Consider the following 22,405-nt stretch of genomic DNA (forward strand, 5'->3'; position numbering starts at 1 on the left):
ACATTCGTGGCAAATTTTTTTTTTTTTTTTTTTTTTCTCAGGTCATTTCAAATAGTATCAAAGCAACATAATAATACCATGTAGTGCTTAGATAGCACTCCATAACATGGACTTTGACGAGGACATCAATGATTTAAGTGAGATATTGTAACACCCCAAAAGTTTGTCCAACATTCGGTGAGTGGATTATAAAAGTGTTCATGGATGTTAAGTCTCACATTTGTTTCTTATTATATGAGACTAAAGTTGACAATTTTTGATACGATTTGTGAACCCGACATGAATACAACACGAAATTAGCAAGTTAGAGTTTTGTGTAATGGAGTTCATGTCAATTCGGGTCAATCTGAGTTAATCTGTTTACTAAACGAGTCAATCTTGTGCCAACTCGCCTATTCCATTGGTGACCTGCATAGCCTATATAAATAAAATTATATTTTTTAACAATTAAAGAACAAAATAATTAAAGGCTAAAATTCATATAGATTCATTTTTAAAATTCATATAATTCTTTTTTCTCCATTTAAATTCATATTTAGGTGTGAAAATGGGTCAAACAAGTCATATTTTGGGTCAACCTAACACGAACTGTCTATTAAACGTGTTAATGTGTGTCGTGTCAAGTCAACCCAACACAACTTGTTTATTAAATGGGCTATTTTGTGTCACTTATTTGTTTAAATGAGTTGTATCAGGGTTGAGAGGTTTGACCCGTTTAATTAAATGGGTCATATTTAGATTAACCTAAATCTGATTGACCTGACTCAAAACCGACACGCCAATTAGAATTGCCAAATCTTTTATGAGAATATGTTTTATAAATAATTTTAAGGAGTTCAAATTGCTAGCACTTTATCTAAATTGTTACAACTTCCTCCCCCTCTATCATTGAAGGTGGGTGGGGATCTACCCTTCCCTTTATATATATATATATAATAATTATTAAACTCATTAACGAGGTCATATGCCACCTAATTAATTTTGGACTAAAAGAGAGAAATAAAAAACACAAAAACTTAAAGGAGTTAAAATGCAATTTTAATTTTAAAAAACCAAGGAGTGAATAGAAGTTGCCTAAAAACCCAGAAAGTTATTATAAAATTAATTATAATAAGATTTAGAAACTAGTTATGGACTTCTTTTTTTTCCTCAATATGGTTGCAAGTATGATTGTCTCATTTCTCTGGATATATAATAAGATGAGTGCTATATATCCCAAATTTTTCTTTCAAAAGTTAGTTCCCAAATGATGTATCACAATCTCATGAGATTTATTATTTTAGGAAGTGTGTTACAAACTCATAGGATGGTGACACAGCATTTGAGAACAACTATTGAGAAGAAAGTCTTAAGATGTCTAACATTTCCCATATAATAAAAAACCTTCCTATAAATTGAAATATTGTTGACGTGACAGCCTCAAATTAGGCAATTTATAATCTATAGTATTAATATGTCCACATGTCAATTTTTATTTTATTTTTGGTTATATTATAAGTAATAATCAATGATAGCAAGACAAATGCAATAAAATCACTCCATTTATTTGAGACCAAATAAGTATTTTACCTGTTAAATTCCGAATATGTGCAGATTAAAGATAAAAAAAAAAAAAACTAAAAAGGTACAAGAAGAACTAAATGAGACCAACTATAATAAAAGTTAGAATAAGAGAGCAAGTTCGAATGATTTCGGATTTAGAGAAGGCTAAATCTGTAATTTGAGCAACTCAAATCATGCATAAAAATTTATAATTCAAGTGGAGGGAGATTATGATAACGGTAACGTGGCCCCCGCTAATTGGGGGGGGAAAAGGCAGAAGCAGATGGATAAGTCAACAACAAGAAATTGCCCATGGTTTTATTTTTTTTTTTGGGAAGAAATTAGAACCGGCAAAACCACCTTTTTCTATGGTTGTCTGAACCGGCAAAGACCACCTAATCCCAGGGTTACTGGGAAATAATGGCTGTTCTTTTCTCCTTTTTTCAATTTGATTGCTAAAACATATATTTGGAGGGTATGATATCGTGACCCACTTTATTATTTGTTCAGAAAAGAAGAGAAATTGTGACCCCATTTGTTACGACCAAATGCTTGTTATGATTGCATGGTTAGAACAATATTCTGAATAGCAATGACTAATGCTTTGATCTTATGGAATCTCATATAGGTCTCTAGCTTGTCAATCTTCTTCATTTATTTATTTATTTATTTAACATGTAAAAAAATAAAAAGGTGGGATAACATAATTTCAATAAATAATAATAATAATAATAATAAAAGTGGGTAACATACCATAATAGGGGAATATTGCCTTTTATTTTATGGCTTCTTAAGGTTGCCACCCTACCAAGGTATTCTCAACAATTATGGCCCTTTTCTCTTAATAGGGCTACTGACTTATGTAGACAAGCAGAAGAATCCTTGCTCTTATTTTCTTAAGATTTTTTTTTTTTAGTTTCTAATAGACAACTCAATCGGTTGAAGATCATACCTTATGAAGCGAATGTTATTAATTTGAATCCCTCATCCCCTCTTGTGCGGATATATAAAAATTTATTTTTGGAAAAATAAATTTTAGTCTTTAGATTTTCATACAATTTTAATATAGTTTCTGAATTTTTAATTTCAACAATTAAGTTCTTAAGTTTTCCTCTACTTTCGAATAGATCAGTTTGTCAACCTATCATCCACTTAATTAATTGTATGCTACTTGTCTTGTGGCTTTTGTTTAACACATGTCACGTGGTGCAATTACTTTAAATTATAAATATGTCATGAAAAGTTAAAAGAGAGAGAAAGAATTTTATCAAACTAGAGTTCACATCACACACACGGTACGTTGATTTGAATTAGTTTGAGGGGGTACATGAATTTTACCCAAAAAAAACTCATTCGATTGTGCGGCAAACATTTTGTATTAGGCATCTACTAACAAAATCCGAAAAAAAAAGAAAGAAAGTAAATAACTTATTAATTTTGACTTAATCGATAAAGTGGCATTTCCAAAATCTAGACATTCTCGCAAGTCTTGGGGTTTTTCATATCACTGAATCGTGCCATGCACGTCACACCTCTGGATTAGCAACATCTTTTATTAAACAAATTAATTAAGGAACATGAAAATGGTCCCATGCCAATTCACCACAAAGTTTGTCTGGAATATCGTTACTCGTTTACCGATATTACCGGGGATTAGGGTTATACAAATTAGCCTACACCAAACGTAATCATTTCCACTTCTAAATTCCAAAAGTGCTCTAATTATGACTGCATGAGCCATTTCCTAACTTCTTATTAATTATTATTAAGTTTCCTCTCAATCGTTGACTCAAACAACTTTCATGTTAATCACCTTAAAATTCACATCACTTCCATTTGGTTATCATGCTTTAGTAAAGTTGCTAGGTAATTTTTCTGATTGAAATAATTACCTACCATTTTAGAATATATATATATATATATATATATATATATATATATATGTTATGTACTAGGTAGAGTTATGCTATGTAAGTGAATCTAAAAAAATATAATAATCATTGATCTTTTTAGAATATAATGCATGTATAACTTACACATCCTAGATCATGACATCTTGATGATGTAGTTGATCATAAGTTAAATTCAGTTAACGAACACTTGCAAGACTTGTCAAAGCTTACCGACGAGAGAGTTCTCTAATGTTTAAGTTAACAATAAAGGAAAGTGTATATTGCTCAAAAGGAGAATTAGGGTTTTCTCATATGAAGTCTATGAGCGTGCGTATGGCTCATATATGGAATGGTTTTATAACCTTCCCTTACGTATATTTTTCACTAGTGAGTTTTGGACTAAGTCGGATTCTACATTGTTTGAGTTTACGTTAGACTGAAATCATGGATTAGTTATTCTTAATGCTACAATCATGACATGTTTTTAGTGGAAATTTTATGTAGGTTTTTTCCTTTGGTCAAGTCCTATAGCCCGTTTTCTACTTTGTTCATTTGCGTTGGCCTTCGTGATCTAGTCGAGAATTGCGGTTCGAGTTTTATCATACTAACTCGAATCTTAGACTCCCATATCCCTTTTTTCAATCTAGATTGGTTGAGTATATATTTGGTCTACCATATCTTAACTATAATAATAATGAACTACTTTTACACCATGGCCTATTCACATCTATTAATTGGATTAGGTGACCATCCTAGCCTCTAAATCCATCGTTTTGTATTTCACAGCAAGATGTTGTGGCTGTCATGCTTTAGTAAAGTTGTTAGGTAAGATGTGTGGTTTTTGATTGAACTAAAATCCTAGGCTGAAAAAAGAAAGAACATATAAAATGAATGCCCTAAGAACAACTTTTACACTTAGGTATGTGTAAATGTCATTAGATTGCCCCCCCTGTTCTTTTCTTTGTCATGTGCTAAGATACCTCACAATCATTGAACATCATTGTAAGGAGGATGAAGTTTCTGACAGAGTGGAATAGTGTCAGTTGGTCTAAAAAGAGCTCACCAAAGTTTCAGTTCCTTGGACTTCTCATGTCCTGTTGGAGTAGCCACCAAGTCAAGGATATGGCAAAAAGAGATAAGAAAAAGAAAATATATTTTCATTTCGTTTTTATTAAAATTAGGGCAGACATTTTTTTACACGATTTACAAACTTTTAATGCGAACTTATATGAAATTAGTAGGTTATAGTTGAAGAGTTTGAACCGTTTAATTAGATGGGTCAGATTAGAATTAACTTATATAATCTTATACTTATGTTTTGATACAATCCAAACTTGATACGCAAATCTACTATCGACGATGAATGACTTGACATGAGTGGACACCAAGCCAAGCAGGCCCCTCCAGCCAAAGGGCCATCAACCACATCCAATTTCTTTAAGCTATGGTCCCAGCCTGCGCTCCCTTTAACACAATCCTGCTTTATGAATCACTAAGTTTTAAACTATTTACTACTATGGAATACTATTACTTGCTTCATAATGCATCGCACTTGGTTATGGAGCCCAGTGAACACACTTGGTTTCTGTAGCCAACATTCTTTTTCAAATCCTTAATTTGTATAAATTTCTAAGTGCTGGAGTATTACAATTTTTATTATAAGTCCTTTATAAATTGACGTGGCATTTCCAGTGACACTTACCGTTACAAACTGTTAGGTGAGAATTCCCGTGACACTTATTTTCATAAAATTCCGATCATATATTGGAAAGATGAGTAGTTTATATAGAGTGAGTAATTTATAAATATATTCATGATTGTTAAGCCTTGTATTGTTTACTTATTAAGTAAAATTGGAATTTATAAGTAATATTCGAAAAGCTTTAAATTAACTAATTTCTCTAGAGCTGCATTTTTCTCTGTATCGTTACAGTGTAGGGCCCTTTTTAGTTTCTTATAAACATTTGCTGATTTAAAATGCTCATAAATCATTTGAATTTGCTACCCTACAAACAAGTGTGGCCCCAGATGATAGTATACTGCCAAAACAATCCATACCTAACGATTAACTGGGGCCATTGAAATACTTAGCCGGGTATTGCCAACAAGAAAAACTCCAAACAACAATGGAATTAGCTGCTGTTTTTGCACAACAATGATTTCCATGATGGGACACACTATCTGGCATCGTCATTACCAATGCTGAAAGAGGCAAAAACACATGCCATAGCCACACAAAATGAATTATTTGACACCATAAGTTCATAACCCATATATAAGTGCAATTGCTTCTGGGTTTCAATGAGTGCCTATAAATGGCAAATGGCCCACTGTTACTTCTTGTACCACTATTGGAACTATCGGAGGTTTGGTGAGTGAATTAAGGAAGTGCTAATAATCTATTGGCATTTCAAGTTTGGATTGTATCGTGATTTGGGTATAAGATTATATAGGTTTATCTTAATATGACCTATTTAATTAGCCGGGTCAGACCATTTAACCCTAATCCACTAATTTTATGTTGGGTTAGTTTCGGGTTTGCAAATCATGTCAAAAATTGCATTGTGGGCCAAAGTTTGATTCTTTCCTTCTTTCTTTTTTTTTTTTTTTTTTCTTATTCATTTTCTTGGGTTTTTGGTAAAGATTGATTTTGCTAATTTGGAAACCCATAATCCTGGCCCAAGTTAAGATTAATGGGCTAGACCCATTACGGCCCAATATGGTATCGCTTTCAAATTTCAATGAGCTAGGGTTTTTGCCTTCAAACCTCCCGGGAACAAAAAAAAAAAAAAAAAAAAATCACCTCTCTCTCACACACAGCGATGGCGAAGAACAGGAATAAGAAGCGAAACGCAGCCGTTTCAATGGATATTACAGAAGAGACCGTTTCAGATCTCCCTCAAGGTACGGCTTCATCTGCCGAGGAAAACGAAGGAAAAATAGAGTCTTTGAATTTTCAATTTGTTGTTTTTATTTTTGATTTCTATTCTGCGTGCGTGTTGTAGCAGTAAAATTTACACATTTTTTCATTGTTTTGTGCAGTAATGGACACGACAGAGTCTGTAATTCAGAGTCCAGCTTCTGCTGCTCACATTAAGTAAGCATTAACAACAATTCAATTATCACTGGGGTTGTCTAAAAAACTATGTTTCCCAGTGAAAAATGTGTGAAATATTCTTTGTAGGTCTGAACAATATTTGTACGTTTAATATGTATGTAATGGGTTATGTTCATGTTGTCTGACTATATTGGCTGCTAAGTCACTAAGATGATTTGTTGTAATTTTATTATAAATCCATTACATTTGTATTGTTTTCTGGATTGTATGTACTTGCATCTTGTTTTTTTTTTATCCTCCAATTGTAGCGAATAGTTTCTGCAAGGTGGAGATGAGAGGGAGAAGGAACTGTTAACCAGTTGGGGATGATCTTTTCCTTTTTCTGAAATTTTATTTGAGGTTTAGGATAGATTAATATAGATTAGGATATTTTTTGGAGGAATCTAAATTAGGGATAGATTAATATAGTCACAAGTAAATTAACTTTCTTTTTACTTGTGACTTATGATTTCTGTGCAAATAGGGAGCCATGGTTGCAGCTCCAAACCAGAGGTAATTCTGGTCTTGAAGTTGAAGGTTTCTTTTAGCTTAGTTTTATGGCACCTTTGAAGTAGGGGAATACGAGCCCCAGCTATTCTGGAAGTGCATGTTCTGTAGCTGCTCTGGCATTTTCTATATCTAACCTTTCTGGGGTCTTAATCTTAAATCTTAAATGTTTGGCTTTTGACACCTATATACTGGCTTTGTATGGTTCATGAGCATTTAGATGGGTACAACTTTCTTGAATTGGCAGACTTCAATTTATTTATGTGTTTTGCATCTATGGATTCAAATCCTTTCTTTTTTGATTTGTAAGGACTATAGGTGACCTAGAGATATGTTCACAATAAATCCATTAACCCTGGTTTTTCTTTTTCTCACTAAGTTTACTTTAACCTTGGCCGTGTTTGGTTTCAAATGTGATTACTATTTGAATCCTTTGTTTCTTCTTTTTTTCTTCCTCTAATCACGGACCTCTTTTCTAAACAGAAAGGTGAAGAAGGGAAGACCAATGAAGAGATCAAAAAATGTCCGAAAGATGAAAGCCATTGCAAAAGCTATATCTAAAAGCGAGAAGTATGATGAGAAAACTTCAAAGCATGAAAGCAAAAAGTCGAGAACACAATCTGCGAAAACACTGTATGACTGAAGAACCAAGTATCCCATCTACATGACCATAACATTATAGGAGTGGCTTAGTATCATCAATTCCTTTGTGTGATCTCTGCATCAGTTTACTTACCTCTACATCGGGGTAATTTATATTCTCTTTTGTATAAGCTTTAGAGTGCTTATTAGTTGAATGTTTTTGCTAGTTCAAGTAATTGAAATATAATTTCTAGTATTGTTAATATATTAATGGTTCATGATATTGAGGATTATGATCTGCTGAGTTTGCCTGTGATAGGACATAAACTTAGAATAAATTCGGATGGTTCTCTGCAGGGGAGGACCTATTAATTTTTTATCTTGTGGGGGGTGGGGAGAAGATAAAAAGCCTATCTTATATATATATATATATATATATTTGTGTTGAAATAGTCAAATTACAAAAAACCATTTGAAGAAGAGAAATATGTTTAATTATCGTACTAATTTTTTGTATAAAAAAAAAGGGTTAACTTGTGCTTTTGGTGTGTATCTATCAAATCAATCGTTGAAGTTTTTTTTTTTTTTTTTTTTTTTTTTTTTTTTTTTTTTAATTAATCATTGAGTTTTTTAAAGTGATAAAAATGAGTCCTTGTACTTTTTAACATATTTTCATCTATTTTCGCCAGTGGGCCATTTATCATGCCTAAAAGAAATCAATTGGTCCAATAATGCTGCGCCATGTGTGTTATCTTCATATAATTATTGTTTGACAATTATCAAATATTGCCAAATCATTTATCTCGCCCTTTTGGCTTCACATTAGCCTCACCACACATCATCAAATCGATGGTTTTCTTTCACGCCTAATTTATTGTCATTATGTTTTTAAGATGTAGCTTAATCGACTGGAAACCACGCCTTATGAAGCGGAAGTCTCTAGTTTGAATCCTTCTCCCCCTCTTGTGTAGACTTGTCATAAAAATAAAAAATAAAAAATAAAAAAACTTAATGTCATTACCCTTGCATAGTTATTCTTTAACCAAAGCAAAAAAAAAAGTTCGTTAACAGAAGCAGACAAAAACATTGATTTTACAATGTTAGAAAACCCGATGACTAATTTGATACACACCCAAAGCACATGGACCATATATATATATATATATATATATATATATAGATGTAAACTTGTATTTCTTGTATATTCAAATGACACATAACACTTTTAGATATTAGTTTATAAAAATTCATATAACTCATTTTGTAGGAAATTTACTCCTACAAACTGGGTAGTAGGAACTCCTATAGTCTAGCCTCTAAAAAAGTGATATTTATCTCTTAACAAGTACTAAGAAGTACATTTTTTTTAATAGCATGTGCTTCTCAATTTTTTTTTTTTAATAACATTAATAAGAAAATAAATGCTTATTACATGCTTAAATGACACATGTCACTTTTTAGAGGTTGAATTATAGAAACTCTTACAATAATTTGTAGGAAATTTTTGTTCCCCTAATAATTTTTGGATATATTTGTTGAATTAAGATATTTATAAACTACATTTTTATCTCACAACTATTCCACGATTGTATAATTGATCGTTGATTATAGGCGTATCGATGTATCGATTATAGGCATATCGATTGTATAATTGACCGTCGTCCACAACCTTTCATCAATGGAGCCATCCATTGGCTTGCCACAGGACGAGAGCCTCGTTGCACTCTACGAATCAAATCTTGCTGCAACAAGAAAACGATGTAGCAAGAAGGGGAATCCAAGAGGAAAACAAGATAAGAGTAGAAGGTTTAAGCATTAGTTAATTTCTCGGTTTCAGATTCTTTTCTTAATTGGGAATGCTTGGATTTTCTTTATTTCAGATAATACGTACTCATATTTTCTTTAATATTTTCTTTATATTATTACTTAAAGTCACATACCGTTGATATATATATTTGTGATTTTAATTCAAATGATCGTTCCTGCAATCATACATTTGGCAAAGGAAATGCGTATAATTAAATCAAAGAAAATACAAGCAGAAGCTTATACACATGCAAGCTTCTGAGATGTATGCACTATATACAGTAATCAATCATGCCAGCCACGATCGCCTTATAAGATTTTATAATATGATAAATATAAAGTGGAATAATAATAATAAAAAGAAATAGAATAAACATAGAGATTAAGGTAGTTCGGCATATGTCATAATATTTTTATGACATTTGAAATAGCATATTGCAAAGCATGTTCTACGAACCGTCCACATGAACAAAACAGCAGTATTATTACACCCCACTAGATAGGATGATCCGGGCTCTAAAACTCTCCATTGGGTAGAGTAAAATGTCTTCTGTATGAAGAATAAGCTGCATGACTTAAATTGTACTCTGACATCAAGTGTTTCTAGTGATTCTGCAAGGAGAAAATACATAATTAATGTAAAACTACCGACATGACCATCTGTCAACGTTTTGTAAGAGAAAAGTACGAGGTTTGTTTGAAACCTAAGGAGTAGATCAAAAGCTTGAAAGCAATGCAGATTTGTGTTGACTAGAACAAGACATCTGCACACTTGATCAAATTCAATGAAGATAACTACTTATATTTACTAATGAAAGAGTAAAAAATAATTACAAGGATCAGGATAATTTCAGAGACCAGAATATCTTATTTTACTTTCTCTGTCTTTCCATAGCAGAACCACAACATTTCCAGCCTTGAAATTCATCCATCTGCATGAGATCATCGCAGACAGGCTCACTCAGTGCAACTGTTCCTTCCCAATCATCCATCTTGTACTGTGAGTCTGTGATCGATGCATACTAAGTCTAGCTGTCATCTTGTGAAACTTCGATCTTCTTTCGATCCAACATTTTCAAATGAATTACGAAACCCTCCATAACCAGTTCCCCAATTCATTCGTGCCGCTATTGTACATAGAGCATCATTTCTTTATGGTTAAGTGAGGGAAGGGGCGACATATATAGAAGATGAATCAAAATGTCTTAATACTATGAATGAGTATCGTATTAAGTTAATCGATACTAACAGATGAGTGGAATCACAAAAAAAGAAAGTGTTATTCTCGAGTCAATGTTGATAGAATAAGTCGTCGTAGATGTCGGCTCCGGAGCGTGGTGATATGTTACAATCTTAAATGTTCCACATGATTCAAGTGCAATGTTAACCGTGCTTATGCCGTGTGAAACGGTGGTCTGCAGAGAGAGATGTGATATGCAAGAGAGAGAGATAGCGGAGAATGAAAAAAATAAAAGTGGGAAAAAGAGAGAGCATGTGAGAGAAATAATAAAAAAATAAAATAGTTATGTGAACAATTCCCGCTCTATGTTGCGGGACACTGTTTACAAATACTCAAAATATCTATTTTGCATTTTTTTTTGCTAATTCAATGTGTGTTTTTTTTTTTTAACAAATCTAATTAGTCATTTCAGATAAAAATGTTATTTAGCTACTCTATTGTGAGTGTTCCAAGCTAGTTTTCAAGAGTAAATTATACATAAAATTTGTATTAACAAAATTTGATAAAAGAGTTTTTTTTTGTGTGGTTATTTCTACCTCCACGAACATTATAATATTATTAATATCACAAAGGAGCATTTATTGCAAATGAGGAAAACCACTTGAAGTGAGTTTGAATCATTTTTTCCAAATAAATATCTGGCCTTTGACAAAAAGACAAGAAGTAATTCTCTTGCGAGAGCCGTTAGACAAGAAGTAATAGTATCAACTATCAATGTTCATTTTCGCTGCTTAACGAAACAATCGAAGGTAGAGCTCTCTCTCTCTCTCAAACTTTGCAGATTCTTTTGTCCTTTGTTTGGTTGCTGTGAAAACCGTGTAAAATGAAAAGAAAATTTTCGATTTTTTTGGTTTTTTCTTATCATATCGGAAACTAGCTCGCCTCAGCTAACCTTTAGTTACTTTTTTTTGTTGTTGTTAATTTGCGACTTTCTTTGAAACTTTTGCAGATGAGCTTAGTTATAAACCACTGCCGTAGTTCTTGCACAATCTCCAGTTGCAAGTATGCCAGTACAAACGGTATTCACGGTGAGCTAATTGGGTGTGTGTGTGTGTGTATTGGAGGCCTTCAAAGAACCTTTTACATGCCAAAATTTGGGGATTTTTAGGAGTTTTTAGGGGAGCCCACATGGGTAAAATCTCATTTTTCTTCTTTACATCATCTTTAACATTTTGTGGCATTGATTTTAGCTGACCTTTCTAATGTCAAAATTCACCAAACTTGATATCTCAAGTGTCTCTCTCTGTTTTTTTCCAAGTTGTTTGATTTATAAATATATTTTTATATGAATTTTTGAGTCATGGTAGATTGTCAGGATGTAGATACTAACAATTTTATTTGCATTTGCGAATAAATTTTTTGTTTATTTCTTTCTTTGTTTGATACAAATATACAATCTACCACAAATGAACCTCTTACTCATATATTTCAAGGTAAAGGTGGATATATAGTGCCAATCAAGATGCTTAAGAGATCTCCCAAGGCTGAGGATGGTCACAGAGATAGTGTGTTGTTGTCGAAGCATGCCGGAAGCAGTAGTTTTCAAGTTAAGACATTTGTAAATGCCATCGCAGGTAAGGACCTGTACGCTTTCTTGATGTTGTTGATTTACTATTTAGTAGTTTTTAATAAGTTTTACTCTTTTTCCTTTAGCTTTGTTTCCCTTGTTTTGGTAAAGAGCTATTGCTCATTTCTATAATAATTGCACGCCACTTGAAAGATTCATATATTATGTAGAGAGTTTTTCAAATTTTTTGTTGTTTTTTTTTTCTCCCAAAAAAAATTTAATCTCAATTTTTATGTGATTCAATTGCCTAAGCAATTTAAAATCACCAATGTGATTTAGGTCAAATGGGCATTTGGTCGTGGGTTCATGATTTACCGCATGCTTATGTAACTTGCTGAACAAAAAAAAAAAAGTTCCTTGTAAATTCAGAATCTACCTGCACTTCAACAATAGAAACAGTGAGGAGCGAGTTATTGTATTAGCATAGTGATTGTCTGATGAGATTAGGCACAGCAGATTTCCAAATTTCGAGTCCCTATCAAAGTCTATTTTATTGGATGAAAACTCAATTATGTTGGTTGCATGTATTGAATTTGTTAATTCTACTTGCCTTTCCCCCTTTTTCCTTTCAAACTTCTGGTTAAAATATAGCCTGCAAAAATAGATCTTTGGTATACTTGTTTGCATTGGTGAACATCTCTTTCTATTTCTGCTGTTTCCAGCGGTGAATTTGGTGGGAACTAACACGGCAAGGGCTGTGAGTACAAATGATATATTGGTGAGAATCTGCTATTACTTTGTTTGCAATAGTGTCCTCTAATCTCATGTGTGCCCATTCATGCGTTTCACACTGGGTATCATGCGTGACTTGCCATTTTTTGAGTATTCTAGCATGTAATATATTTTTATTGATCTTTTCAATTCTAATTCTAATTTCTCATTATTGCTTGATTGTCAAATTTGCATTTTATATCAACCTAACCCTTTCGAAGAATGTTTGAGGTTAATGTCTCATAAGGTTAAACATTGGTCTGCATATTACAGATCATGCGATCTTCCAAAGTCAGTGTCCAAGTTATGCTTCTTATGAATAATATCAAGAACTAGAATTATTTTCCTTAATATCAGGAAGGAGCCACCTCTGTTTATAATTTGGCTGATGGAGGTCTTGGAGATTTGTTTGGAGGCTTCCTATTTTCAGCTGGACAACAGGCTAATGAAGCTGTCCAGGACCAGTTATCAGCTCTCAGTTTTACAAGGTAAGTTCAGTCCTACACTCTGTCCTCAATGTTTGCATTGGTGTTTTTGAAGATTTTATTCAGCATTCTCTATTGCTCTGACTTTCGCTACTTATTCCTTGTGACAGTTTGGCAGTTATCTTTGGGGCAGGGCTTGTAACCAGCCTTTCTCCTTGTACGCTAAGTGTATTACCACTGACCCTTGGTTACATTGGTGAGTATTGTATATAGCAGATCTAGTGGAAACTTTTTTCTTTGAATAATGCAGCATCATAAATTTGGATCTCATCATATGCTGTTTTCTGGATTGATTGGAATTATACAGGAGCATTTGGTTCTGGGAAAAGTAGAGCAGAGGTAATGACTTCCTGAATGAGTTACCTTTATTCATATTTTTGCTCACTTTTTCTGCCCCAGTTGTGTTGTAGCATCTTTCTATCTTTACTGAGACATTGAACTTCGCTATGAAATATGTTGACAAGTTATACTCATTTAAGTTAATTCTAGGTGTTGGGTCTTTAGTCTCACATGTGATGAAAAGAGATGGTCCTGAAAGAAGAAGAATTTATATGCCTCAGCACTTTGCCACCGAATATTCATCAGGGACCTCAATTGAATTTTCACTAGCAAATTTATTTGTCCTCAATATATTTTGAAAACACTGATTATTCTAGTTGATTAGCTTTTAAGCAAGATACACATATCTTTTGATACTTGTACTACATATTTCCTTGTATTTTTTAGTTATATGTATTAGTTTAGATCTTCATAACCTTACTATGTGATTGCATATCACTCACTCTCTCTCTCTCTCTCTCATTCATTTGGTCAGATCATTGGGGATTCCATTGCATTCTCATTGGGATTGGCAACCACACTAGCTGTCCTAGGCATAGCAGCCTCATTTGCTGGAAAGGCATATGGACAGATCGGGCAAGGATTACCTGTAGCTGCTTCTGGTTTAGCTGTTATTATGGGTCTAAACCTCCTTGAGGTATTGATTCATGTTGCTTCTTGTATTTTGTGTATTTTGCCACCTTCATCATAGGATCTGTGGCTAAGTGTGTCAGTTACTGAACTGCTGTAATCTTTGAAAAGACATAATAATTGTCATTTTAGAGTATTGGTGCTGTTTCAAGTGTGCTTATAATTTTTTAGGGAAGTTATTCATCAAAAAACAAAAACAAATTAGTGAAGTGATCAGGCTTAGGAAACAAGCCTACTCAAAGGCTTCAATATTCTCAAAAGGTGCTAATAGAATTTGAGAATTTAACCCCTTAGACTTTGTTTGACTTAGCTTTTTCCTAATACTACCTCTTCTAGTTATGTGCTAATCTAATGGCTAATTTACAGGTAATTGACTTACAACTCCCCTCGTTTTTTAACAACTTTGATCCCCGTGCTGCGGCTGCTAACTTCCCATCAAGTAATTGGCCTTTTTATTTTACCCTTGGTGTCTCGAGTACTCATTGTTTGCATGAATCTGGTTGTCTAAATTGCTTACAGGTTCCAAATTTAAATTAAATTTGACATGTTAGGTGTGCAAGCATATCTTGCTGGGCTTACGTTTGCTTTAGCTGCCTCACCTTGCAGTACACCAGTGTTGGCCACTCTGCTTGGATATGTAGCTACGTCCAAGGTACTTTGAAATGTTTATTTTGCTATATGTCTTTAAAGCTTTGAGTATCTTTGAGACTGCAGATATAATATGAATGCCCTCACATGTTTGCTATTTGTTCTCTCTCTCTCTCTCTCTCATAGAGGAAGCTAACATTTATTGTAACTGGCTTAGGACTCACTAGCTCATAGATAAGTACCAAGTTAGCACTTATGAGTAAGTGCTTCAATATTGCTAAGGGACACCAAACTTATGCTAATGAATGGGTGGCTAGAGTTCTTTTTATTCTTGATTCTCTGGAGAAACTCTTTATATCACTACATGTCATGGAAGATAAATCTTACTTTTTGAGACACCCAACCTTAACAATTTGTCAATCAATTCAAAGAGTTCAATAAAAGAGGAGGCTTTGATGTGAACATGCATGTCAGAAGGAAAAAAGAAAGAAAGAAAGCTTTAAACGGACTATATGTACATTGATGTTTTGAATTTTTTTAGCCACATTTATCTTTAGTTTCACTCAAAACAGAGTACAATATTTTTACTCTTGTCATGATTAATAGATAAATAACAGGACATGTTCAATATATAACAGGATCCAGTTATAGGAGGCAGCCTGCTTTTGACATACACAACTGGCTATGTTGCTCCTCTGCTTCTTGCTGCTTCTTTCGCTGGAGCATTGCAGGTATGCTCTTAGCATTGCATTTTGTTGTAAATTTTTCTTAGCAAATATTAATGCTTGTATGTTTACAGAGCCTGCTTTCTTTTCGCAAGTTCTCGGCATGGATCAACCCAATCAGGTAGTTACTTGAAAACATGTAATATATATGAAGAGTAATGCTACAAACAACATTTTTATCTCTTAACTATCTTATAATACTGATGTGGCAGCCACAACCAATTCTTAAATTAATCCCCGTTTAAAAGAAAAAAGAAATTCTCAGTCATCATTAGTCACATGTTCACAGGAGTGGTGGTAGACTTGACTTTCATGACTCATATCGATCACTCCCACTCCTGCAAGCATGTAGAAATGATGTGCACGTGTCTTTCATGAACTGTTTTTCTCATTGCTTAGATTTCTTGCTTCTGATGCAGCTTTGAATTGGTTGCTTTTGCAGTGGTGCACTTCTGTTAGGAGGGGGTGTTTATACTTTCTTGGATAGGCTTTTCCCAGTCACTACTATGGCAATGTAGAGATTTACTTCTTGATGTATAGGAAGAAGAAAAAAGAAAAAAGAAAAAAGAAAAATTAAGTAGATGAAGCTGCTGAACATAGACAATATATTCTCTTCTGCTCCTGCCACCACACTATTTCTCCTCTCTTTATAACTTCAATTCAATAATGTGAAGGAATTTAAAGTTTAATTTTTTCCTCATTCAGATTGAGCCCAAGATTAATGTTAGTTAATTAGGGAAACTACACATGCATATGGGTTTGTCCTATTTTTCAACCCAAGTTTGAAATATTAATCAAATATTAATGAAGATACACACTTCAACTTCCACACTCACCTTCTCACACTATCTTTTTGACGTAGTTTTGAAAATCACTATTGAATTTGAGATTGATCATTATTGAATTTTGATTCAATAGTAATCTTAAAAGTAAAGTTAAAAAACTTAAAAATGAAAGTGTGAAAGTAGAAGCGGGTGTAACGTCATAGATGCGAGATCCATCCAAAAACCTTGAAACCATAAAGCCCAAGTGTTGAGCATAAGTTTCCTCTACAATTTTGGCATTACCATCATTAATTGCAATGGAACAGATAAGATCAGTAGGGCTTACTCTCAATTTGGTTGGGTGTTGAAATTGAGTGCAGAGAAGAAGAAAGAGTGCCCAATATAGTAGGCTTTTACGTGAAGCGGTGGAGGATAAACCTTGTATTACACGTGGCCATGATCTACGGTGACATGATTCTACACCTTTGAAGATCTTTATCCAGAACTCGCACGTTTTTTCAAGCTTTCTTGGCCACATGAATACAGTGCCAACCGCCAAATATTAGGGTTCCGTCTGTATTGCTACCCCCATTGCCTTGCCACTACCCAATTCCAATTATGTACAATTTACATGTATTTTTAAACGAGCTCAAAAGGCTTTGGTCAATTACCGACAAAAACTTTTTTTTTTTTTTTACATGTTCATACAAGAACAGAGGAAGATTCGAACTATTAACTTTTGTTTCATGAGACGTGGTATTTAGCCAATTGAGCTACCCCTTGAGTAGGGGTGGATCTACTCACAAAGATGTAGGGGCTGACGCTCCTGCTTAAATTTATTTTTAAAAAAAATTTCATATATTTTTATTTCAAATATTGCCTAGCCCATAGTCCAGCCCCTCCAATTTTTATTTTTATTTTTATTTATTTTTTAAAAAACCCAGCCCCTCCAAAGTCCAAACCTAACCTTAAAAAAAAAAAAAAAAAAAACTCTCTTTTATTCGCTTATTCAGTTATTCTTTTGCTGATTCCGCTGTTGCTTGCCTGCCCCAGTGCCTACTCTTATTGTTTGGGTTTTCCCATGATCCCATCAACAGATTAACAAGAAGAAAAACGGTAAGTCTTTTAAATCTAGGGTTTTGCATACATCTAATTCCTAATTCTTTGTTCATCAACTACCGAACGAGTATTCTCAGTTATGAAGATTGTTAAAACAAGACTTTGTAACAAAATGGAGAATGGGTTCATTGTAGATAATTTACTTGTCCACATTGAATGAACAATTTTCAAAAGCTTCAATTCAAATTTGATACTTGATAATTTTGTTTCTCTAAGATCACGTTGAATGCAATTTTAGACACTTTATATTTTTCTTTATTTTTGTACTAGTGTCTACATGTTAACTGATATATCAATTTGGCATATATTTATGAAGTCTCATAAATATACTTTTTTGTGATAATCATATTGTGTTATAATTTATATTTTTAATTGTGTATATATATATATATATATATATATATAAAAAGAGAACAAAAAAAAAAAAAAAGAAATTATCATTATATTTTATTATTTTATTTATGTCTCTGCAAAAATGAACTACTGGATCTGCCCCTTTGGGACATCACCGACAAAAACTTGCTTGCATCAAAATGATAGCATAACCCGATGTTATAGCAAGTAATAAATTAGATCGAAGTTGATCTTCATGATAAAATATTTATTATTGTGCAAAAAAAAAAAATTCTTAGCAGTTTAATTAAACTTATCAGTATCATTGATTAAATTTACCAAAATGATGGTGCGAAAAGGTGCCAAGAGACTTTGGTTTTACGAAATTAAAATTCAAAATTTATTAAAACATTTGCATCATTTATCAATCCCATAATCGACAGCCATGTTAAAGACATTTGAGTGGCGTTTAGATTTTTCTCTGTTGAGGGGCCAAGAACAATTACAAACCAAAAACATTCAAGAAATCGTCAAATTCAATCTTACTAGGAAAAATAAAAACACACCGATATAATGATTAAGACAATGACAATATCTTCGTCAGGTAAACATTGTCTGTCTTGAATATTGATGACGAAATTTATCAGCAATTAATATCCATCCACTAATCACATCACTAATCATTTCTAAATCCGAACTACTTTCAACAAATCCAACTACCTTTCAAAATTCAAGCTCACTTGCCTCTCTTACCATTCCAAATCCCACCCAAAGAAAATTTGGGAAATTATATCACAATTTCTAAGACTTACACCCTTTTTTTACAGACCCCTTTTACTTCAAACCACCAAAAATCCCATATCCATTGGGGTTTTCTTCACCTTTTCTCTTTCTCTTTTGACCCCAAAGAGAAAATCAGAAAATGCTGACCAACCGAATTGTCTTGTTCCTTTTCTTTTTTTTAATCTATTGGTCTCCACGGTGGATCATCATCTCGCGGTACTGGTTCAAGGACTCCTGCCTCTGCAACCTCATTTCATCGTTGAACTTCTTGATGAACGCCTCCACTCGCCGGTTCAGATCGTCCTGACTCAGCGACGGTTCCCTCTTGAGTCGTACCGATCCCGGCGACGAGTTGTTGCTTCGGTCGGGGAACGTCTCGCACTTCTTCATTTTCGGAGGAGGGGTATTCTCGTCCGTTGGCTGGTTGTTGCGCCGCATGTGCGGTTCCCACGTGTCGGACTTCTTCAGGTGCCTCGTTAACGGCATCGAACGGCCCTCCGTTATTGTCTTCCACGTGGTCTCTAACGTCTCCTGCCGCTTCGGCCTCGACACTCCCAAGGCCTTCCCTGCTGCAAAAGTACCAAAAAAAATTGTTAACTTAATTACCCTTTCTGCCACTGTCTATTCAAAAGAATCAAAACCGTGCCTACTGAGGTGCAATTCAAAGAAAAATAGTAGGGGCAATTTCAACTTTGAGTGGCAAAGAGAGAAAATGTTCAGGTAGTCCTGATAGCAACAGATGACATGTGGTCTCAGCGGATCTGTGTCCCACTTTTTAAGATCGATTTCAATCAAATGGTCCACCACTACAAAAATATGCGAAAAGGCGAGGGTAATTTCGACATTTAAAAACGTTGAATTTTGAATTACAATGAATATTATTTTGCTTTTAAAAAAAAAAATCAGCGGCACGCAAATCTAGATCGGAAAAAGCCACCGGTGAAGTAATTATTTTCCAGAAAATAACCGTTGAAGTGCCGGAGTGACGGACTTAATCATAACGGCCAGATTTACATTCGCCGAAAAATTCCAAAACAAATAATAAAACGGAGAGAGAGAGAGAGAGAGAAGGGGGGGGGGGGGGGGGGGGGGGAAGAGAATACCTTCAGGACTGGCTTTCACAGGCTTCCGATGAGCGAATCTGGCAGAAACCGGCGGTTTCTCATTTTCTTTCTCATTGTTCGAAAACAGAAGCTCCAAGGAGTCTTGCTTAAGAAGCCCGCCGTCCCACGCCGACCCCGGAAGCACAGCCTCATGACCACCGTTCATCAAGATCTCATTGCTCGACGTCTTCTCCACTCCCTCCGAATCGACCCCCCGCACCACAGGAACCGAAGCCTTCGCCGTGTCGTAAACGTACCTACTCAAAATGTCGTCGTTTCCGTAAGCCACATAGTCCTCACGTACATCCTTCACCGGAGTCGGTGTCGGCGGAGCCGCCAGCATCTCCGGCGCCGGATCGTCGGGTCTCGGCTGGAGCTTTGATGAGGCGAAGATGCTTATGATGATGCAGTTGATGAGGATGTAGAGGTAGGGAGGCCTGAGCCAGGACAGCAGGAAGCTCCAAATCGAAGGGATCTCGGATACCACGAAATCCGATACCACCGGAGCCGAGACCTTCAGCGCCAAAGCCATGGTCAGCACACCGGTAGAGATCAGGACAAGCTTCAGAGAAAGGTTCCAGCTATAGCTCGAACTCGCTGAGAAGTACGCCATTTTCTCGCCGTTGTGAGAGCTTGAGATTCTTCTTAATTATTTTCTGGAAACCAAAGAGTGCGAAGAGAATGAGAGCGTGGTGGAGAAATGAGAGGGCCGGGTAATTTATAAGGAGAAGCGTCTGTGACTCTGTGGTGAAACGTGGGCCGTTGGATTACGAAGAAATGTCTTTTTATTGGAAGGCATGGATGGGTTCGATTGCTTGCGATGAAAGGAATTTACGATGATGGGCTTGTGAAAATGTGGTGGGTGGGTCCCGGAGCTGTTCCATGTGGATGAACACGTGATCTGTAGATGAGGAGTTGGCAGGTTGTCACGTCAGCGTTTGCTATGTGGCAGTCTTGACAATTGGGATTATAATACGTGTCCACGCTTTGCTGACTGAAAAAACGATCCATAGTGACTGAGAAAAAAAAAAACTTTTTAATATTTGTTCTCCATCAGTAGAAGTCCTTTTTAGATATCTCAATATTACGTGATCATGACAAAGAGTATTTAGTAAAAAAAAATCAGGATCTTGCTTCGTGTCAATGATATGACAATTGTATTATAATTATTCTAGCTGCTCCTGATTATAGTAATACATGTTTATTGAGACGGGCATAAATGATAAAAATATCAAGCGTTTAGTGATACGTCTAACTCAGTCTTATCAATAAAAGCAGTAGGACAATTAATATTAATAGAATTAAAAATTTTTAGATTAAATTTCACTTAATCTCTTCAAATTATTATTTTAATGACAATTTAACTCTCAAATTATCAATTGCGAGAATTTACCCTTCCAAATTACTAAAACCATGACAATGTACCTCTAATTTAAAAAAAATGACAAAATTACCCTTACTAAAATAAAAACAAAAATACTATTTTTTTTTTTTTCAAATTGTTAAGGGCATTTTTGTCTTATTGCAAATTTTATAGAGGTAATTTCATCATTTTGTTACTATTGGGGGGTACATTGTCATTGTTTTGGTAATTTTGGAGGTAAACTGTCGTAATTGATCATTTGGGGATAGATTGTCATTAGGGTGATAGTTTGAAGGGGATAAGTAGACTTTACTTAAATTCTTATTTTGGAATTATGATTCGAGTAATGTTAGGTACCATCTTTTTATCCTCCTAAAATCCTCCTAAAGCTGAGGTAGCTTTCAAAATCACTATTGGATCAAAATTCAAGTATGATTCATCTAAAATTTAATTGTGATATTAAAAGTCACATCAGTTTTAGAAGGATTCTCTTAATTTCATTTGAATTGGATAATATTCAGTTATTTATAAAATAAATGTATTTTTGTCCTCTCAAAAAGTAAAAATATAAAATTACGAGCCCTGCTATGCGGCCGCCAAAAGGCAGCCTAGCGTAGGACATATATTAAAAAAAAAAATTGTTTTTTTTTTTTGTTTTTGGTTAGTTAAATTTTTATAAATTAATATTTAATTTTTAATGCCTCAAAACTTGTTTTTAGGTTCAAAACTAAAATTTATGGATAGAAGGTTAACCCTTTAGGGTTTTGTATCACCTAAAAGAGATTCGATCATCCTAAATTTTGTGCTAATACCTCAAATTTAGTGCTAATATTTTAAATTTTGATTTCTCTTTAATATCTCTCTTCTTTAATTAAAAAAAAAAAAAAAAAAAAAAATTGGCCATGTTAGATTTAGCAGACTCTGGGTGACTCTGGGATGACCCAGGTTGTCGAAAATCTCAACTCATAAAATTACTCATCTATTATAACTAATTGAATATAATTCTATTTATTTGAACGGAAATAAATCTTATTTTTATTTTGAAAGTCGAACTTTTACCTTAACAGACGGTTCAATTAAGATTAAAATCACCCAAAAAAAAAAAAAGACTACGTTGTCCCAAATCAACCTTGCCACGTGGTTCGCAAAAACCGAGCCAGAATCCCTATCTGTGTAGATGTTTGGAGAGGCGGTTAACTCTGTCGTGTTGTCAACCTTTGGTTGCATTA

At 34.2% G+C, this 22,405-nt stretch overlaps 3 protein-coding genes across 6 annotated transcripts; 2 read left to right on the forward strand and 1 right to left on the reverse strand.

The window, feature by feature from the left end:
* Positions 1-6,219: 6,219 nt before the first annotated feature.
* Positions 6,220-7,885, forward strand: LOC132176099 (uncharacterized). Its single transcript, XM_059588224.2, has 3 exons — positions 6,220-6,338; positions 6,477-6,531; positions 7,522-7,885. Exons 1-3 carry the CDS (start codon positions 6,257-6,259, stop codon positions 7,679-7,681), a joined length of 297 nt encoding a protein of 98 aa, XP_059444207.2. The 5' UTR covers positions 6,220-6,256; the 3' UTR covers positions 7,682-7,885.
* Positions 7,886-11,292: 3,407 nt separating this feature from the next.
* CCDA (cytochrome c biogenesis protein family) lies at positions 11,293-16,427 on the forward strand. Of its 3 annotated transcripts, none has more exons than XM_088514600.1 (13): positions 11,293-11,415; positions 11,616-11,694; positions 12,106-12,240; positions 12,896-12,951; positions 13,302-13,432; positions 13,540-13,625; positions 13,737-13,768; positions 14,244-14,405; positions 14,765-14,837; positions 14,950-15,050; positions 15,625-15,717; positions 15,786-15,832; positions 16,154-16,427. In XM_088514600.1, exons 2-13 carry the CDS (start codon positions 11,616-11,618, stop codon positions 16,227-16,229), a joined length of 1,071 nt encoding a protein of 356 aa, XP_088370726.1. In that variant the 5' UTR covers positions 11,293-11,415; the 3' UTR covers positions 16,230-16,427. The 3 variants fall into 3 exon arrangements, with proteins under 3 accessions (XP_088370726.1, XP_088370727.1, XP_059444941.2); XM_088514601.1 differs by having other exon boundaries at positions 11,616-11,685; positions 12,100-12,240; XM_059588958.2 differs by having other exon boundaries at positions 11,294-11,415; positions 12,100-12,240.
* Positions 16,428-18,498: 2,071 nt separating this feature from the next.
* LOC132174903 (cotton fiber-like protein (DUF761)) lies at positions 18,499-20,488 on the reverse strand. 2 transcript variants are annotated; one of them, XM_059586647.2, is made up of 2 exons: positions 19,814-20,488; positions 18,499-19,276 (listed from the first exon to the last, which is right to left on the reverse strand). In XM_059586647.2, exons 1-2 carry the CDS (start codon positions 20,424-20,426, stop codon positions 18,894-18,896), a joined length of 996 nt encoding a protein of 331 aa, XP_059442630.1. In that variant the 5' UTR covers positions 20,427-20,488; the 3' UTR covers positions 18,499-18,893. The 2 variants fall into 2 exon arrangements, with proteins under 2 accessions (XP_059442630.1, XP_059442629.1); XM_059586646.2 differs by having other exon boundaries at positions 18,499-19,279.
* Between the last annotated feature and the right edge of the window lie 1,917 nt (positions 20,489-22,405).

The sequence above is a fragment of the Corylus avellana genome, chromosome 3 (genome assembly GCF_965113065.1).
Source record: "Corylus avellana chromosome 3, dhCorAvel1.hap1.2, whole genome shotgun sequence".
Lineage (NCBI taxonomy): Eukaryota > Viridiplantae > Streptophyta > Magnoliopsida > Fagales > Betulaceae > Corylus > Corylus avellana.

What these genes read in the sequence shown, in the direction of transcription:
- LOC132176099 (XM_059588224.2), top strand. Translation starts at nt 6,257, where the DNA reads ATGGCGAAGAACAGGAATAAGAAGCGAAACGCAGCCGTTTCAATGGAT. An exon ending in CGTTTCAGATCTCCCTCAAG is followed by an intron (nt 6,339 to 6,476) that starts GTACGGCTTCAT and finishes TGTTTTGTGCAG; the next exon opens with TAATGGACACGACAGAGTCT. An exon ending in GCTTCTGCTGCTCACATTAA is followed by an intron (nt 6,532 to 7,521) that starts GTAAGCATTAAC and finishes TTTTCTAAACAG; the next exon opens with AAAGGTGAAGAAGGGAAGAC.
- LOC132174903 (XM_059586646.2), bottom strand. Translation starts at nt 20,426, where the DNA reads ATGGCGTACTTCTCAGCGAGTTCGAGCTATAGCTGGAACCTTTCTCTG. An exon ending in TGTGAAAGCCAGTCCTGAAG is followed by an intron (nt 19,280 to 19,813) that starts GTATTCTCTTCC and finishes GTACTTTTGCAG; the next exon opens with CAGGGAAGGCCTTGGGAGTG.
- CCDA (XM_059588958.2), top strand. Translation starts at nt 11,616, where the DNA reads ATGAGCTTAGTTATAAACCACTGCCGTAGTTCTTGCACAATCTCCAGT. An exon ending in ATTTGTAAATGCCATCGCAG is followed by an intron (nt 12,241 to 12,895) that starts GTAAGGACCTGT and finishes TGCTGTTTCCAG; the next exon opens with CGGTGAATTTGGTGGGAACT. An exon ending in GCATGGATCAACCCAATCAG is followed by an intron (nt 15,833 to 16,153) that starts GTAGTTACTTGA and finishes TTGCTTTTGCAG; the next exon opens with TGGTGCACTTCTGTTAGGAG.